Raw genomic sequence first — 20,679 nt, 5'->3', positions numbered from 1 at the left:
ATTGTTGGTTTTATTTGTTAGGTTTAGGGTTGTTTGACCAGCCCTCGTAATCCAGTCTCGACCAGACAACCTTGTGAGTGTTTGGCCATGAGCATCGGTCCACGCAGTTGAGATACGCGATTCATTTTGTCACCTCTTTTGACAACAATAGGTTCCTGGGTACCTAAAGTCTTACTCGGAATATATTACAAAAATAAAGAGAGCTCGATTTCAACGAGCCCTGATCTCGGGTCCATTTTATATTTTCAAATACAGTAAACTACGGTTATAACGAACTATAAAGGACCACTAATTTTAGTTCGTTATTACCGTAGTTCGTTATAAGCGTGTTCGTTATAAACGTAGTTTGCGGTATACACGTTGTTGTTGTTGTTTTTAATTTCAGCGAGTGAGTATTTTGTTTGTTAGTACTTTAGCGCTGCACTCTGCAATATCCCAGCTATCGTACGCCGGACATTAAATAGTCGTGTCTGCACCTGCCACACCAGTGATTGATATTATGATATTGTTTCATCTCCCCGTACGACAAATATATGTAATTGGGGGTCTATTTGAAGCTGTAGCACCCATTTTCAGATATTTACGGTAATGGGCATTCAGTGGATGTGACACAATTTAGTCTACTCATTTCAACTTATACGACGGCTGACAACTATCGTGTCTGAAGCTGACAAAATATCTCAATCTCTGAATCTCCCGAGTCGACCAAGTCTAAACATGACAGTGCAGGTGGTGGATTGTAAAAAAACACGAAGGGTTTTTTTGGTACATTTTACAAGTCTCGCCATACTTTATGTACACACTGGTAAAGGTTCATGTGCAGTATTCACACTAGTATTTATTTTTGTTTTTCAATATTACAAAGGTATATATTCGTTTGATTCATATATCATTTGCTGCCCATACATGATTTTCAAAACGTTGTTGGTGGGGTGTTGATTGCTTATAGTACCATTTCCACAAGTCATATTACAACATCCCCATAAATATTAAACATACACCTCCAGTACCTCCACCCTTATATTTTACCGACATGCCAGACGATTTCTCCCGATCCAATTCCATATCTTTGTTGCATTGTTCATTCCAAGGTTTGTAGTTTACCCAAGGGCAGGTCACTCCAACTTGAGTTTATGCCCGAGGGTGGACGACCGTAAGCAATGGCAGGGATTGCAACGGTTCTGTTTCGGGGGGCCTGTTACTCGCCCAGCTTGCAGAAGTGTGGTTTATGTCATATAAATATACCACGGTCATTCTGTATTTTAGTGAAAAGTCCAAAGCAGCTACTGACACCCAAGGTTCACAATGGAATCCGTCAAAAGGTAGGTCAAACTAAAATACACTGTCATTGAGAAAATCGACTGTCAGTAATGTCACTGTCAGTATCAATTCTGCGATTCCGCCATCGAGTAAAGATTTCCAGAAATTGTAACTTACCGCAAAATTGCAAAAAATATCGCGGAATTGACCCTTTTTATCAATGAATACACTAATTTCCATTTTTTTTCAAGCGTTTGTATGAAATTTTGCACTCGCATCATGCCCAAAACACAACATGCGATTGAAATAGACGAAATTTAATTCCACAATAACACAAATTTTGAAATAAATAATTCTCACTGCTAAAAGTTCTTGTCGGATTATGACTACACATACTATGTTTCCATCTTACCATACATATATTTTTGCATATTGGTTTTGCAAGCACCAAAGAAGTATTTCTTATTAAATGTCTAATTACCAACAATCCAAATACACTAGAATTAAGCCTTATCTTTGAGAACAATTATTTCTGTTTACACTTGTTTGGTCAATGACAATGTCTTGTTAATTTTATAGCGATAATGCCTAGCCCAGTAAGACGAGTCAGTCAGGCACAATTTTGTAACCTTCACATGATATCGCCGTGGGCGCTTATTAGAATGGAGGGCTTAATACATCGAGTACGGTATATCAAAATTAGAAATGCTTTCATAAACTGGCACTTGCTACAAGAAGCGCCGCCACAGGCTATATATATATAGTAGTGGTGGGATCATACACCGATGTGTGTAGTGAAATTTATTAGTGAAAAAGTGAATAGTTTTATCCATTGGGCCATACTTGACAAAAAAACAAACTGCCAACTGTAAATCGTCAGTGTGCCAGGAATTTGACAATCCTGCCTATGAAAAATATGGCTTAGGGACCACAGATGAGAGCAAATGCAAGTATTGTAATTCGTATCGGATCATGACCAAAGTATCGTGATACGCATCAGATCGCACAGTTGGTGTATCGTCCCAGCCCTAATATTTAGTAAACAAGTATTGAAAACTCCCAGCATCGCTTGGCTGATTCAGTGACATTGTGTATAGAGATGATAGATCCCTGAGAGGAAATTATGCACACTCGATGCCCCCACCTACCCTGTTTCTAGGCTGACATCAGAGGGCATTGTTTTGCCAGCTTTTAATTGTACACCCTAAAAAGTATTTTCTATTTGACATAGTTATATATGTGTACAAAATACTGCCTACTATCTGAACGATATAATTGTATATAAATATATTGATTTGTATGCTTATGTGTCATGTTACATATTCAATATGAAAATGTTATGAATGATGGAAATATTAATTTCAATATGTAACCTAAAGATGGCAGAGAGGTACACACACGCACAAATAAAAAGGGCATTACTCTCCTATGCTTCAAACTAGGCCATTGTAACTCAGCATAGAATATTAGATATGTATTATACTGACCAAAGGCTTGCATTGCAATTTGTATTCCTAATGTATGATATTTAGGATACAGAAATGATCTCTAGCTGTTGGAATCACAATTGTCTTTTTCTGTTTTAGTATGGAAAACATGGTGGATGGAATAAGTACATCACAAAGTCATATTTGTTTCGAAAGGTTGGTTCACTATGATTTTATGCTAGCAACATAGAGCTGTCATCATAAACTTCTGATTATCACAATGCAGTCCCTGTCCTGCATGATTATTAACTTGGGTTTTCTATGATATGATAATAAAAGGCTATTTGTATTGCGCATATATCCACACCACTCAGGGGCATGTTTGAAGCGCTATTGTTACCCCGGTCACTGGATCAATTTGCACTCTCAGATCCCTGGGGAGTATACAACCCAAGCTGCCTGTTATGTGCCATCTCATCCTACCGGGTACCCACTGCTGGGTGAACAGAGGCACATTTCGAACAAGTCACTTGCCCAAGGAGATGATAAGCGTGGTATACTTTACCATTGTACCTTTAGGCCAGACTGTTTTTGTTTCACAGATTTTGATAGAAAAATATTTAGTCTGTAATATATAAAAAAATATTGGCCTGCTTGGGTCTTTATAAAGATTATAATTATTTTACTAGTTATGATGAATTATGAGGCAAACATTCTGTTTTAGTCATAAAAAGTTCTTGGATTATTTTTAGTGTCAAAGTAATGCTTACTTAGAAGTTGACGGATGACAAAGTAGACACAATTTAGGATAACAACTTCTTTATTTTACTGTAATGACGATGTTTCAGTAAAGATCCTTATACCGTTGTCAAGCAAGATAGCAAGGATCTATACTGAAACGTCGCCTTCAGGGTAATAAAGAACTTAAAAAGTTGTTATCCATAAATTGTGTCTACTTTGTAATCTTTACCATGTTTACTGTCGGTGGTATTAAAAAAATACTTATCCATGTGATTTTTTCTTCTCTGAATTTGTATTTTTTAAGGTCAGCGATCCATAAACCAAGCAAAAGCAATGTAAGGCTTATCCATGTTTACTTAGATAATGTATATGTTGCCATAGTTACAGTGTTACAGAATTATCTCTATTTATCATTGATCATTTTCAGTTATTACCGCAAAAGGTTAGCAAGAGAACTTGTTTTCACCCCGGGGCCTCAACTCTTGCACCTAATGAAATTAATTCAACTAAGAAAGAAGTTAGTGGGTGGGACATAGTGAAGGCCATGATGACCTATATCTGGCCCAAGGACAAGCCTGGGATCAAGGCCAGAGTGGTGATTGCAGTCGGGCTTCTCATTGGGTCCAAGGTGAGCAGTACATCAAGCCTTTGTTTACCATGTTTATAGAGGTTTATTGTGTAATAAATATATTGCAAGTGATTCCATGACATTTGTTTGGCTAACCAAGCCAATGTTTATGTTTCCATAAACAGAAAAAAATTGGCCACACCCACTAACGGACACCTGTTTCCTGATTGGCTGATTGTTGAATGAACGGGGCTTGTGTTGCATGTCACTGATTTCGTATTGTTGTCTACAGTTTTTGTTGTTGTTAATGAATGCATAAGCAGTGTGTTCAGTTATTACTGCTGACCTATCTATTTTTGAGCATTGGTTGTTGCATCATATTCCAAATGCTTAGAGACCACCTCCGTGGTCTAGTGGAAGAGCGTCCGCCCGGAGAGTGGAAGGTCCGGGGTTAAAAAAAACCAACCCGACCATGTCATACCAAAAGACGTTAAAAGTTGGTACTTGTTGTTACCCTGTCTGGCGCTATGCATTAAGGGGCGAAAACAAGGAGTCGGCTCGGCTCGGAGTCAGTATACTGTGTCTGAGTGGGGTAGTCATGTTAAACTGCGGCCTGGTATCTCAGTGAGCTAGTACTATAAATCGGCATCAGTCCGGACTAGTACAAGCCACGCAAACACACTCATGTACATGTACGTCACTATATAAGTGCAATAATCTTGGACGCGACGTTAAACCCCATTTCACCTCACCTCACTGGATTGTGTGGTCCAGAGTCAGATATTTAAAGGCTGCCGTCAGTTAGCTGGAATACTGCTGAGTGCTGTATTAAACATCAAACAAACAAACAAACACGATCCAACTACTGAGCATGATGAGGATCAGGATGAGGATGACAAACTAGGATCATGGGGGATGTTTCACATCGAATCCCAGTGACGTGGGGATATTAATCATGTTGATCTTATGGACAGTTTTACTTCCACAGGTGATGAATGTACAAGTGCCTTTCATCTTTAAGTACGCAGTAGACTGGCTTAATGCTCCCAGTAACTGGCTAAATCTTGGCGATCCAACAGCAACAATTGTAACCATGGCAACAGCTTTATTAATAGGCTGTAAGTTGATATACTTGATCTTGTTTTGCATAGGAACTAATTTTTACTCAAATTAAAAGGTCTTTGACCATTCTTGTCTACCAAACCAATACTGGTTTAATTTTGATCTGAAAACCATATTCAAAGTTAAATTTCGTAGAAGTAAACTAGTCATATTTGGAGATAAGTAACGCAGGTAGAGATTGGTTTATATGGGTTTTATGAAAAGTTTGATTTGTAGTCTATTATTATTATTATGATGATGATGATGATGTGATGTTGTTAAAATACAGTCATAATAACACTTCAAAATGTCATGGTTCTGCAAAGAATTTCCTTGTAAAAATGTGAGGGTGGTTATGGACTGAAGTGGCCTCAAGGCAGTGCTAAATCTCTGTACTGCATCTGATTGAAATTGAACACAATGAATTTCATGTTCAGCAAGTTATCGTCTCTTGTTCAACTTTTCAGATGGCCTTGCCCGAGTAAGTGCTTCAGCATTTAATGAGCTTCGCAATGCTGTGTTTGCCAAGGTCGCCCAGAGCTCAATACGCCGTGTAGCCCGCAATGTGTTTCTACATCTACATAACCTTGACCTTAGCTTTCACCTTGCTCGTCAAACTGGTGCAGTGTCCAAAGCCATAGATCGGGGAACAAGGTGATCACATTTTGTCTTGTATTATTTTTATGAATTTCTTGTATGCGTATTGTGTAATCATGTTGTTTATTTGTGTATATCATGACCTGAATTCAATATTTCAGTTGATTTTGTAGATGATATAACATAAAAGTATAATACTGATACTGTCATTTCAGCATGTTCAGTTTATATATATATACTTCTCAAAAGAAGTTGAAGAACATCTGGCCCGTGAAGATCCGGGGTAGAATAGGTCTTAAGCAACCAGTGCTAGCTGTAAAAGGCCACTATGCTTGTCGTAAGAGGCGACCGACTGGATCAGGTGGTCAGGCTGGCTGACTTGGTTGATGCATGTCATCTTATCCTAATTGCGTAGATCAATGCTCATGATGTCAATCACTGGATTGTCTGGTACAGACTCCATTATTTACAGACCGCCGGCATATAGCTGGAATATTGCTGAGGGCGGCGTTAAACAACAAACATCAAACATGAAGAACATCTGATTTTTTCATTTGACAAGTCATATTAAAAAGTAGGGTGTTGTTTAACTTCTTTTGAGCAGTATATATTGTTTCTTTCTTGTTTAATATCGCATTTAATATTCCAGTTTTGCGAGGGCAGCTATTTTATTATATTACCATTATAATATTTCAGTTGTAAAGGCATTTGTGCATCAGAGCCAAAAAATAGTTTTGTGAAAAATATGGCTTTTCCATAACAAAACTAATATAGCATTTGGTGTTGTGAATCATAAGTCACTTAATATATAGTCACCGACAAAACAAACGCGAATACCATACATGTTGGTTATTGTATGAAGAATACCTGATATTCAAGAGACATTAGATTGGGTCGATGCACAAACGAAAATACAGTCATGTTGTGTGAACCGAGGCTCATGAACACGGCACATGTGAAGTCATAGATCCATGACTCGTGTCTTGTGCAGGATTAGCGTGTTAGTTGTTAGTTGTTCCACACTGGGAACATCTCTTCTTCACGTACATACTTCTCTATATGTTTCTGTGGTTCGGTGTCTTTTGGCGGCGGGTATAGATGAAACATTTATACAGCTGTGTGATAATATATCCATGTCCGCATGTGTCAGTGGTTATGTGCTTACATATTTTTCAGAGGCATCAACTTTGTTCTGAGTGCGCTGGTCTTTAATGTTGTACCAACAATATTTGAAGTTTCCCTTGTCACCTCCATATTGGTAGGTATCCCAGGGTGCCCTGTGATGTATCAGACTCACTCACTCACTCACTCACTCACTCTTTCACTCACTCACTCACTCAATAACAACCCACTCACCCACCCACCCAACAACTCACTCACTCACCCACCCACCCACCCACTCACTCACTCACTCACTCACCCAACAACCCACTCACTCACTCACTCACCCACCCACGGACCCACCCACCCACTCACTCACTCACTCACTCTTTCACTCACTCACTCACTCAATAACAACCCACTCACCCACCCACCCAACAACTCACTCACTCACCCACCCACCCACCCACTCACTCACTCACTCACTCACCCAACAACCCACTCACTCACTCACTCACCCACCCACGGACCCACCCACTCACTCACTCACTCACTCACTCACTCACTCACTCACTCACTCACTCACTCACTCACTCACTCACTCACTCACTCTGTTGATGCAGTTACTGGTATTTGTAAACACTCCCTTCTGTGTTGGTTTTGTTCAGGTGAATTGTGGAGTCTATTCACCATGATATCTGTTGCCATACACATGGGGATTCTTGGTAAGAATATTTCCCCAACAACCTATTAATGTCGCAAGAGACGACTTATTGGACTTGGTGGTCAGACTCGGTGACTTGGTCAATTTCATGTCAATGTATCTCTATTGTGTGGATTGATAACTCATGATGTCAATCAATCACTGGGTTGTCAGGTCCAGACTGGATTATGTACAGACTTACATCATATAGCTGGAATATTGCTGAGTGTGATGTTAAACAACAAACTAATGATATCTGTTAGGATGGCTAAGTGGCTGTTATGGTATTAGCAATGTTAGGCGATACTTTTTTTTGTGTGTAGGGTTGTTTTTGTGAAAAATCACGGTTGGTATGCATGATGGGCGGTTGAAAAAAAAATAATTACAAGACATTTAAGATTGTTCTGTTTTACCATAGTGTTGAAATGTGCTCTTAGAGATGTAAGAAGGGATATTTGGGTTTCATGAGATTAAATTTCCCCCACAATTATTTTGGTACTGTAAGAGCCTGTTGAGTCAGTGAAGCACCATTGTCTTTAGAGATTCAGGTGTATGAAGTGAAACAATATTTCACTGTATGTAAAACAGAAATGAAGAAGTTGAGTATTTTCTAATAAGTTGTAATATTACCAGTTACTGCTGAAAAACATAAGCATTAATATCTCACTCCCACTTTTGCAGTACTACAAGTGTGGGATTCAGTACGCCATGGTGGCGCTGGGCTGTATCGGGACCTACACCCTCTTCACACTGCTCATCACACAGTGGAGGTAAGCTCTACTTACAACCTACTTACAACCAGGCACTCAGGGGAGGTAAGCTCTACTTACAATCTACTTACAACCAGGCACTCAGTGGAGGTAAGCTCTACTTACAACCTACTTACAACCAGGCACTCAGTGGAGGTAAGCTCTACTTACAATCTACTTACAACCAGGCACTCAGGGGAGGTAAGCTCTACTTACAATCTACTTACAACCAGGCACTCAGGGGAGGTAAGCTCTACTTACAATCTACTTACAACCAGGTACTCAGGGGAGGTAAGCTCTACTTACAACCTATTTACAATCAGGCACTCAGGGGAGGTAAGCTCTACTTACAATCTACTTACAACCAGGCACTCAGGGGAGGTAAGCTCTACTTACAATCTACTTACAACCAGGTACTCAGGGGAGGTAAGCTCTACTTACAACCTATTTACAATCAGGCACTCAGGGGAGGTAAGCTCTACTTACAATCTACTTACAACCAGGCACTCAGGGGAGGTAAGCTCTACTTACAATCTACTTACAACCAGGCACTCAGGGGAGGTAAGCTCTACTTACAACCTATTTACAATCAGGCACTCAGGGGAGGTAAGCTCTACTTACAATCTACTTACAACCAGGCACTCAGGGGAGGTAAGCTCTACTTACAAGCAGGCACTCAGTGGAGATAAGCACTACTTACAACCTGGGGAGGTAAGCTCTACTTACAACCACGGGAGTTAAGCTCTACTTACAACCAGGCACTCAGGGTTGGTAAGCTCTACTTACAACCAGGGGAGATAAGCTCTACTTACAATCTGATGCTCAGTTGATGTAGCATGTTAATATCCTTGAACATGTCCCTTGTCTGTTGACACATTAACCAGAAAATGAAAGGTTTGAGTACATATTGGTATTAGCAAGTGACGTTGGTCCATGTGGTGGTAGAGGATGGGGTGATGTGAAGGGAGTCTGTGTGGAAGGTTGTTTATTGATTGAGTCTGCTATATTTCTAGGACCCAGTTCCGTGTGAAGATGAACCAGGCAGACTCTAAGGCAGGATCCATGGCCATTGACTCCCTTATCAACTACGAGACTGTCAAGGTAGATACTGTCTGGAGGAGTACATATTGCATATAATTATTAGAACAAGCTAAATTAACCAATCATGTGATTTTAAATGACAGCTATGTCCTCTTGTGAGCCAGGCTGTATGTAAAATAAAAGACGGTTCGCCCCGATTATATTTCTAGGTTTGTCAGCACCATACCCGTGCTTGTGGGTTTCACTGAAGTGGTAAGCGTCTGAGACCTGCATCACTTCGGGCTTTCCTCCCACATTAAGCTGACACGCCGTGATATAACTGGAATACTGTTAAAAGTGGCGTAAAATCCAACTCACTCACTCACTAAAATGAAAGATTTCAAACAGAAACGTTGCAAATTGTTTTGTATCGTTACTCCAGTATTATGATATTGTTTACGAGGTAGGCATATCATGATATGTAGAGATGGGTGTTTGATAGGAAAATGGCGTACAATTTCAAAATTTAATCACAACTTTAGATTCCAAATGGCGTAGTAACCATGTTGTATGTCTTACCCAGTACTTCAACAACGAGAAGTACGAGGCAGACAAGTATGACAAGGTGTTGAAGAACTACGAGACCGCTTCCCTGAAGACCACAACCAGCCTGGCAATGTTAAACTGGGGTCAGAATGCCATCTTCAGCGCTGGACTTACCGCCATCATGTTGCTGTCCAGTCAGCAGATAATGGCAGGTTTGTATGGGACACCATGTTTACAGATAACATAAAATATCAACATCATCTTCTCAGAAACTGAAGATGAAAGCTGAAACTTCACATATGTATTCTGCCATTTTTTTCACATGATGACACCTGAAAAAGTCAAGATTTTCGAATCTGGTTTTCAATATGGCAGTGGAGAGAAGGCTAGGTTAAAGATACCATCTTGTATGTGAGACAGAAAGACGAATCACAGATGACCTGATGTTTTGTGTTCAGGCACGATGACTGTCGGGGACCTGGTGATGGTGAACGGACTTCTCTTCCAGCTCTCTCTGCCGCTCAACTTCCTCGGCTCCGTGTATCGAGAAGTCCGCCAGTCCCTCATTGACATGCACACCATGTTTAGCATCCTCAACATAACACCCGACGTAATGGTGAGTTGTACCGTGGGCATTCTGGGTTAGCAACCTATGCTGGTCGTAAGAGGCACCCATATAGATTAGGCTTGTAAGTCTTCAGGAGATGTGCAAGCATCTGGCTCAGTCGTCGAGGTGCCACATTTCTCTGTGCAGAGTTGCATCCCTTAGGTATGCCAGGATGTAATGGTCATGGGCTTGAATTCGCCCTGGTTATGTTTATAGGTTTATCAGCACCATGCCCATACTTGTGGGTGTCACCTCGGTGGTGAATGTGTAAGACCTGCATCACTTCAGGCTTTCCTTCAACGTCAACCTGAAACAAAAATATGACTGAAATAATGCTTGAAGCAGTGTTCAACCAAGCTCACTCACTTCAAGAGATTTGCATTTTTCCTGAAAGCAGATATTGATGTATATTTTTATGATATATGTGTATGGTACATGATAGTAGTGGGAACAATCCACCCTTGATGGAGTCCCTATACATGTGTACATCCAACCCACTTTGTCCCACAGAATGACCTCAAGGCCCCAGCACTGCAGATCACACCCTCCGAGGCCACCATCACATACATGTGTACATCCAACCCACTTTGTCCCACAGAATGACCTCAAGGCCCCAGCACTGCAGATCACACCCTCCGAGGCCACCATCACATACATGTGTACATCCAACCCACTTTGTCCCACAGAATGACCTCAAGGCCCCAGCACTGCAGATCACACCTTCCGAGTCCACCATCACGTTTGAGGATGTGTATTTTGAGTATGTCCCAGGACAGAAGATTCTTAACGGTCTCTCATTTACCGTACCATCAGGGAAGAAGGTAGCCGTTGTTGGTGGCAGCGGTTCTGGGTGAGTTAATACTGTGCCTGGGTGAGTCAATACTGTGCCTGGGTAAGTCAATACTGTGCCTGGGTGAGTCATTACCAAGCCTGGGTGAGTCATTACTGTGCCTTGGGGAGTCAATACTGTGCCTGGGTGAGTCATTACTGTGCCTGGGGGAGTCATTACTGTGCCTGGGGGAGTCAATACTGTGCCTGGGTGAGTCATTACTGTGCCTGGGGGAGTCAATACTGTGCCTGGGGGAGTCATTACTGTGCCTGGGGGAGTCATTACTGTGCCTGGGTGAGTCATTACTGTGCCTGGGGGAGTCAATACTGTGCCTGGGTGAGTCATTACCAAGCCTGGGTGAGTCATTACCAAGCCTGGGGGAGTCAATACTGTGCCTGGGTGAGTCAATACTGTGCCTGGGTGAGTCAATACTGTGCCTGGGTGAGTCAATACTGTGCCTGATTGAGTCAATACTGTGCCTGGGTGAGTTAATACTGTGTGGCGACTGCTTGCTGTGAGAGGCCACTAACGGGATCAGTTGGTCATGCAGGCTTGCTGACTTGGTTGATGCATGTCATCGTGTCCTTATTGTGTAAATCGATGCTCATGACGTCAATCACTGGATTGTCTGGTCCAGACTCGATTATTTACAGACCGCCGTCATATAGCTGGAATATTGCTGAGTGCAAACAAACAAACATTACTGTGGCCTGATGAGTGTTTGGTTGAATCAGTGTATGTGGGTGAGGCATCAGTGGGTGTGAGTAAGGGAAAGGCTGCAGTGAACGAGCCTCTGTGATGCTTGATGTAGATATCTCACTAGTGTACCATCTCACAGTTCTTTATTTTTTTCTGCACACTGGCACTGACTGTATCTCTTCTCTAATCCAGAAAGTCAACAATTGTGAGATTGCTGTACCGCTTCTTCGACACAGACCAGGGACGTATTCTGATCAACGGGCAGGACATAAAATCCCTGAACCTTGACAGCACACGGAAAGCTATAGGAGTCGTTCCTCAGGTGGGACACCAGGTGTCAAACAGTTACAAGTCGATCCATAAGTGGAACATCAGGTGTCAAACAATAATAAGTAATTCTTCAGGTGGAACATCAGGTGTCAAACAATAATAAGTCATTCCTCGGGTGGGACACCAGGTGTCAAACAGTAATAAGTCATTCCTCGGGTGGGACACCAGGTGTCAAACTGTAACAAGTTGTTCCTCAGGTGGAATATCAGGTGTCAAACAGTAATGAGTCATTCCTCAGGTGGGACAGCAGGCATCAAACAGTTAAAAGTCATTCCTCAGGTGGAATATCAGGTGTCAAACAGTTAAAAGTCGTTCCTTAGGTGGGACAACAGGTGCCAACAGTAATAAGTCGTTCCTTAGGTGGGACAACAGGTGCCAACAGTAATAAGTCGTTCCTTAGGTGGGACAACAGGTGCCAACAGTAATAAGTCGTTCCTTAGGTGAGACAACAGGTGCCAACAGTAATAAGTGGTTCCCTAGCTGGGACAACAGGTGCCAACAGTAATAAGTTGTTCCTTAGGTGGGACACCAGGTGTCAAATAATCGTAAGTCGTTCCTAGGGTGGAACAATGGGTGTCAGTCATCTGCTTGAAGATGAGCTCATCTTAGTTCTCCTCTGGGATCAAAACTAGTTGCACATGATTGTTTAGTAATTTTGGAAGTAAACCACTGTTACATGCATGGTTTTATTTGAACAAGGAATTTAATGATCACTGGTTTTCTCTGACAACTGACTGAATTATTTGTTTTTCTCCAGGACTGTGTATTGTTCCATGACACTGTCTTCAACAACATCAATTACGGTGATCTGTCTAAGTCCGAGACAGACGTACACAACGCTGCCAAGATGGTGGAACTGCACGACGCCATTATGACCCGATTCCCCGATAAGTACGACACTCAGGTGGGGGAGCGGGGGCTCAAGCTGTCGGGGGGAGAGAAGCAGAGGGTAGCCATTGCCAGGACGATCATGAAGGACCCTCCCATCATCATCTACGACGAAGCCACCTCCAGTCTCGACACCATAACAGAACAGGTAGATCCGAACAACTCAGGAATTAATTTAACATATTAATGTCCCAGATTTGCACTGATTATGTCTCTAGCTCATACCCATGATCATGGGTTTCACCAAAGTAGTAAGTAGACCTCCATCACTTCGGTTTTTCTCCTACAATACGTGACAAACTGTGATTTATCTAAAATGCTGTTCAAAGCAGTGTTTAACCAGACTCACTCACTCACTGTCAGTGTGCCAGGCTGTTAAGGGGAGACTATTCTTCACGGTGGTCTGTGTGAAATGGAGACATTGCACCTGTGTATTTACGGCACTGCTCGAAATTAGCCATGATTGTCAAGGGATCCTTGTGATAACTGTAGGGCTTCAAGAAATACAAGAATTGGTTCTCAGGCAATGACTTTTGAAAATATGGTACGGGCGGGCGGTTTTTTTTTTTTTGATGTTCAAACTAGTATGTAACCAAATACACAGTTGTGAACCATCAACCTGGGACAGGGCCTCCCTACATAAACAAGCATACAAACTCCTATTGCCACCATGACCATAACACAAGAAACGCAGTAAAGCAGTGTGCATATTAAGGGAAGTAACTGCGTGCTATATTGGATCACAAAATTTTAAGTATTTATGAGTGTTTTTGTATTTTTTTTTAAAATGGAAATAAAAACGAAACGTACGGCAGACTTTATGATGATGCCTGAGGTGCCTGAGAAGCAAGACTTTTATGTTTTTATGCCTTATGTTAATAAAAATTAAGAATTAGGGGGGCCTAGATGCACATACCGTACTATAGAAGCAAACCTCTATGACCCTATGAGCTACAATTGTTAGATAGGAAGGCATCATAAGCTTTAAGGGCTGTCGGGTAGCCTAGTGGTTAAAGCGTTCGCTCGCCACGCCGAAGACCCGGGTTCGAATCCCGACATGGGTACTATGTGTGAAGCCCATTTCTGGTGTCCCCCGCTGTGATGTTGCTGGAATATTGCTAAAAGCGTCGTAAAACCAAATCACTCTCTCTCTCTCTCTCTCTCTCTCACTCACTCACTCACTCACTCACTCACTCACTCACTCACTCACTCATAAGCTTTAACCTAGCAGACATTTACTATGGTGTTTAGACGATTTGAATCAAACGTTCTTGTCTCCCTTTAAGGCAAATCCATCTTACGTGAACTGTGACATGGTATTAAGCCGACTGAAGAATGATATATGACTGTTTAATGCCTTACTGAAATTCTCCCAACCAGTTTGACATTAATCTTCCGCCTGACAAACAATATGAAGTATACTAGGCAAGGTCCTGTGAGAATGTGTTATATTAGAGTTATATTAGAGGTATGATTGCCGTAAGTCTGTAAGAGAGTCCACATCGTCGTTGCGCCAGCATCTCTTTGTGGAATGGGTCTTTGATCAGAATGGCTCCCCAGCAGCCCATGTTGGGCGTTAGAACCACCTGGAATTAGGAATGGATTGTCACAGTGTGATATGGTTGATGGCGTCTTTGCAACATATAGCTCATGCTATCAACCACTGGGTTTCCCAGAATACGCTTGATTATTTACAGGTCACCATGTAAGAGCATCCCCATTCAGACAAGTTATTTTTTCAATTTCATAAAACTTTGATTTCAGATGTATGACACTGAGCTGGTGTGTGCATCTGTTTCAGAACATCCTGTCAGCGCTTCGTGAAGTGACAAAAGGGAAGACAACAGTAGTGATTGCTCACCGACTGTCGACTGTTGTTGATGCGGATGCTATCCTGGTGTTGGAGAACGGCCGCGTGGCGGAGCAAGGGACACACTACAGCCTCCTTGCCGACCCCAACAGTCTGTACAGCCACCTGTGGACAAAGCAGAGCCAGGTCACGTTAGAGGCTGACCCAGCAGATGCAGATGACTCGGTCCTGGAGGGAACAGATGACATCAAGCAGTAGCAGCAGATGCGGATAACTTGGTCGTGAAGAGAACAGACGACATTAAAAGCAGCAACAGCCGACCACCTGATCCTGGAGGATGCAGACACATACAGCTTGGCCCCGGAGCAAGCCTACGACATCAAGCAGTAGCAGCAGACACATACACCTTGGTCCTGGAGGAAGCGGACGACATCAAGCAGTAGCAGCAGACGCATACAACTTGATCCTGGAGGAAGCAGACGCATACAGCTTGTCCCCGGAGCAAGCCTACGACATCAAGCAGTAGCAGCAGACACATACAAGTTGGTAATGGAGGAAGCAGACAACATCAAGCAGTAGCAGCAGACGCATACAAGTTGGTCCTGGAGGAAGCAGACGCATACAGCTTGGCCCCGGAGCAAGCCCAGGACATCAAGCAGTAGCAGCAGACGCATACAACTTGGTCCAGGAGGAAGCATCAAGTAGTAGCAGCAAATAACTTGGCCATGGAGAGAATGGACGACTTTGAACAGCGGCAGCAGACAACTTGGTCCTGGAGGGAACAGATGACAACAAGTAGTAGCTGTAGATATAGAAACGGACCTCGAGAGCATAGACGACATCGTGCAATAGCAGCCGATTTAGACAACCTTGTCCTGAAGTGGACTGACGTCATCAAGTAGCAGCAGACACGGCACACTCTGACATCTCATCAGTGGAGACTGAGGACAAGCTTAATAAGTAGCAGCACTTGAATTGACATTTCAGCTTGTGCCTCGGAGAACTCAGTTCTAATCTTGCTGGCACTCTCCGATGACTTCAGCAGACATCTGCAGATCATGCCATTATCATAGAAGTTTGTGTATGGTGTAAACAACTTAAGGTACTCGAGATCCAAACACCAAATCTTTCAATAGCACCAATTCTTTTCACATTTAAGCCCATGGGCCTAAATAGGGAAATGTGTTCTGTTTTTAGGCCCATAAGCATAATTTCTCGGGGGCGTAAATACGGGAAGTCAGATTTACTGACTTGGTTGATTGCATTTCATCATACCCTGATGGCGTGGATTGTTGTTCTCAATATCAATCATTGGATCGTCTGTTTTCACAGTTGATGCAGGAGTAAACAAATTAGGCTTACTGAGACTTGAGTTTGGCTTGTTAGTTTACACTGCGCTGAGCAGTTGTCTTGCACTATAAGTAACGGAGTCTGGGTCAGACAAACCGGTGATAGATATAATGAGCAAGGTCCTGTGTGTGGGGTATGATGACACACTATCACCCAAGTCACCAAGCCTAATCTGACCTGGAATCCCAACCTCCTTTCAATCAGATCTTTGTGCTTCCTACCTCTACATAAATCTTTGTGTAGCAGTAGCGAGCATCAAGATCGGACTTTAATGTTTCCCAAAGGATGTTGTCTTGCTATTGGTACCTGTGACATAGAGAGAGAGCTGTATCTCATTGGACATTATGGCAGTCTAGTTACTGAGACTATGAATACAGAGGCTGACTAGTCAGAATTAAAGGTCCAGTAGACTCAGGGGACCTGTTCACTGCCTTGACAGGTGTGACCTCTGAAGATCCGGGATAGAATAGGTCTTCAGCAACACACGCTTGCCGTAAAAGGCGACTATGCTTGTTGTAAGAGGCGACTAACGGGATCGGGTGGTCTGGCTCGCTGACTTGGTTGATGCATGTCATCGATTCAAATTGTGTGGATTGATGCTCATGATATTAATTACTGGATTGTCTGGTCTAGACTCAATTATTTACAGACCGCTGGAATATTGCTCAGTGCGGCGTTAAAGAACAAACCAACCAACCAACCTTGACAGGTGTAAATTGTACATGTTGCTAACTGTGTGTGAAGTCAAGCACAAGATAATGCATATAATCAAGTTCAAGTTTCTTTTGTAAATATGTGGAGATTATCTTGGATGCCACAGTTCTAAGTTTTATACTTCAGATGTTAAGTAAATATAATAACTGTGTATAATTTATGCTTTTGATACAGAATGATCTTATCATTTTCCGTGACCAAGATTCCAGGACACAAGTATTGAGCTGGAACATGGTGACAGTCACAGCTGCATGTGTGACTTGTTTTATAACTACTTGGAATATTTGTCTTATCAAGGTTTTACCTGACCCTCGTATGGATTTGGGGGTATGGACTAATTTTATTGAGGCAACAGCTTTGGAATTGTGAGAGTGGATGTCGTGGAATCTCCTCGGTAACAGGGCTAACAGAGGCCACAAATGATATATTTATTAACATTATAACTAATAGTTGATGCATTTATGGACAGGGATGTCTGTGATTTATTCAGTATGATATTCTATACGTTAAAACGCATATTTGTTAGGTTTTCATTGAAATTACTTATTTCTTGATCAGGGATATGTTTCGTCATAATATGCCCATCAACATGGGCAAGTAATATTTAGGGGTTGATAAATGTGCATGAGTTGGTCCTATATGAATTATAAACTTGCCCCGGAACATGCATTACATATCCCAAGTTGCCAGACTCTTTGATACATTGATACACAGGGCTCTTGTATCATGATACATTGATACACAGGGCTCTTGTATCATGATACATTGATACACAGGGCTCTTGTTTCATAGTACATTGGGGGGCACGGGTGGCCCAGTCATCTAAGGCGCCGCGATTCACTGTGCAGAGTTGCATCCCTTGGGCACGCCAGAAACCTATGATTGTGGGTTCGAATTCCGGTTCGCCCCAATTATGTTTCTAGGTTTGTCAGCACCATACCCGTGCTCGTGGGTTTCACCAAAGTGGTCAACGTCTCAGACCTGCATCACTTCGGGCTTTCCTCCCACATTAAGCTGAACGCCGTGATATAACTGGAATACTGTTAAAAGCAGCGTTAAACACAACTCCCTCACTCACTCATAGTACATCGGTACACAGGCCTGTTGTGTCGGGGGTAAAGGTATTGTGGTATCATGCCCAAGGCTTTTGTATTATGGTACATCGGTGCACAGGGCTCTTGTATCATGGTACATCGGTACACAGGTCTGTTGTATCATGACACATTGATACAAAGGTCTGTTGTATCATGGTACATCGGTACACAGGTCTGTTGTATCATGACACATTGATACAAAGGTCTGTTGTATCATGGTACATCGGTACACAGGCCTGTTGTGTCTGGGGTAATTGTATTGTGGTATCATGCCAAGGGCTCTTGTATCATGGTACATCGGTACACAGGTCTGTTGTATCATGGTACATCTGAACACAGGCCTCTTGTGTCTGGGGTAAAGGTATTGTGTGGTATCATGCTGCCCTGGGTTCTCGTGTCATGGCTTGAAGTACAAATTTTGTTTTGATGGCTTTTACTGCATATTGTTATGCTAATAGGATGGTGATTATGTTGAGTTATTTCTGTGATAGTTGTAAATAATCTCTTGCGATTTTTGTGTTGATATGGTGACCATGTATCTACATCAACTCGACTGCTTCAGGATGAGGATGAATTAGACAGATATCGTATGGTTTTGAGAACTGAAAAAGAAATCATGATCGATACTATGAAACAAAGGACATGTGATTTGATAGTTTTCATGCTTTTTTATTGCAGGAATGAATGAAATATCAACAGTTGGAAATACATTATTCACATCACCTGTATTGTGAAACCAAGAGAATTTGAAAACCACAGGTTGGAATAGCAATATGAATCGAGTCTGTTGTCATGGCGTGGTCAGTGTTGTGTATGATTGTGTACACTGCTCAGGTGGACAACCTACTATCAAAGTGCTTGGGTTTAGTGCTACTTTTTTTCCTTTTAGTGCAAGAGACAACAGGTGCAAAGTTCGAATATCTTCTTGTGTTTGTTCACAAATTGATAGTTTGCAAAGAATTGTTATTACAGACCAAAAGTATACTACTAAAAAAAATAAAAGAACAATTTTTTCCTACAAGGTGTTTTTTTACTTGTTTTGAGTAGTATATCTATCTCTTAGTCCAATATTCAAGTGATATGTCATCACTAACAAAAGAAATCATATACTACTCAAAAGAAGTTAAAGAACACTGAATGTTTTTCCTATGTATAGTTAATGGCCATGTGTTCTTTAACTTCTTTTGAGTAGTATATATGGACTTACTACATGTGTTACTACATCCTACCTAAGTACTGCTCCACTTTTACTGTCCAAATTCTCCATAGCAACTGCAGCCAAGGCAATAAACTTGACCCCTTCAATATTTAAGACTTATATTCTGATAATAAATTTCAACAAAAGAGAATGTTTGTGTCAAAGGTAAATGGTCTGTGAACAAGGAGTATTAAAGATGTCCACAATATTCTGTAATATGTACTCAGAGGAGCTTGTGAAGGACATGCAAAATCAGCATTAGACTTCAGTAGAATGTCATGAAGGTTTTAATCATAGCTATGTATTACCAAACGATGGTAGTGGGATAGCAAAAACGAATCAGTACATAGCGTCAGTTTCACAGTTAATTTGTAACATCTGACAGTTAGTTAAAGATACAGGTGTCAGAGCCACTTCAGGAACTAGGCAATATAGTCTTAATATCAGCCTAGTAGGTAGGACTGGGACGCGTCCAAATTTACTACCCGGGTACCCGCTGTAGGTCTCATGAGCTAGGTACAAAATATCCGATGGGGAAAAGTCTGCCCTGGCAAAATGTATTTAGATACACCTATAAAATCTGGTCATGCAAACACTGAAGTTTACAGCATTAAGTTTTATCTTTATTCAAACATATAAAATCAGAAGGAATGGGTGCATAGTCAGAAAGAAATGGGAACATTAGTGACTTGTAGTGTAACCATAGAGTTTGAGATAATTTTTGTTATTAAATAATATATCATGTGACTAACCACGGATCTTGGTAGTCTGCGGGTACCCGGGTCGTACTCAGTACCCACCCGACCTGAATACTGGAGTTACCGTCCCAGCCCTACTAGAGAGACCTGGTGTTTATATGTACAGAGAAGGATGGCAGTTTAGAAGGTGTACAATTTTACTGTTGTAAAGAGAGCTTCAGATTCTTGTGATAGAACCAAGTTCTGTAGTCATGTTTGAAGTGATGAACAGATGACATGAAAAGTTTATTTACGTTCTGTACATGTCTGTCATAATTTAGTATTTATATCCATTGAAAAGTTCTATTTTAATATATCATGTTTTATATAAACAGTAACGAAATGACAATGAGTTTGACTTATTTTTTAATTGGATTTGTTGCGAGCTTGGAGCCTAATACTGGAATAGGATACCATCTTTTAACATCCTTTGGTATGACATGGCTGGGGATCAGACCCCGGACTTTCTGCTCTCCAGACCAGTTCAGGGAAACCCACCAGCATATGGATGGTGCTGACAAACCAAGCATCATAATCAGGTTAAATCTGGGATCGGATCCTGGCATGATCCAGGGCAACAATTCAGTGGATTGCAGCGCTTAGCCCACCT

The 20,679-nt window shown here is 41.7% G+C and overlaps 1 protein-coding gene across 1 annotated transcript; it reads left to right on the top strand.

The window, feature by feature from the left end:
* Positions 1-1,135: 1,135 nt before the first annotated feature.
* LOC139473808 (iron-sulfur clusters transporter ABCB7, mitochondrial-like) lies at positions 1,136-20,401 on the top strand. The gene is made up of 14 exons (XM_071256568.1): positions 1,136-1,322; positions 2,847-2,903; positions 3,856-4,056; positions 4,985-5,114; positions 5,565-5,751; positions 6,871-6,952; positions 8,180-8,268; positions 9,261-9,348; positions 9,851-10,025; positions 10,272-10,429; positions 11,107-11,270; positions 12,141-12,270; positions 13,036-13,314; positions 14,968-20,401. The coding sequence occupies exons 1-14, from the start codon at positions 1,161-1,163 to the stop codon at positions 15,232-15,234; spliced, it is 2,169 nt and encodes a 722-aa protein (XP_071112669.1). The 5' UTR covers positions 1,136-1,160; the 3' UTR covers positions 15,235-20,401.
* The last annotated feature ends 278 nt before the right edge of the window (positions 20,402-20,679 follow it).

This window comes from Haliotis cracherodii, unplaced genomic scaffold, assembly GCF_022045235.1.
Source record: "Haliotis cracherodii isolate W230 unplaced genomic scaffold, xgHalCrac1.p SCAF_3, whole genome shotgun sequence".
Taxonomy (NCBI): Eukaryota; Metazoa; Mollusca; class Gastropoda; order Lepetellida; family Haliotidae; genus Haliotis; species Haliotis cracherodii.
This window is presented reverse-complemented; position numbering and strand designations above follow the sequence as displayed.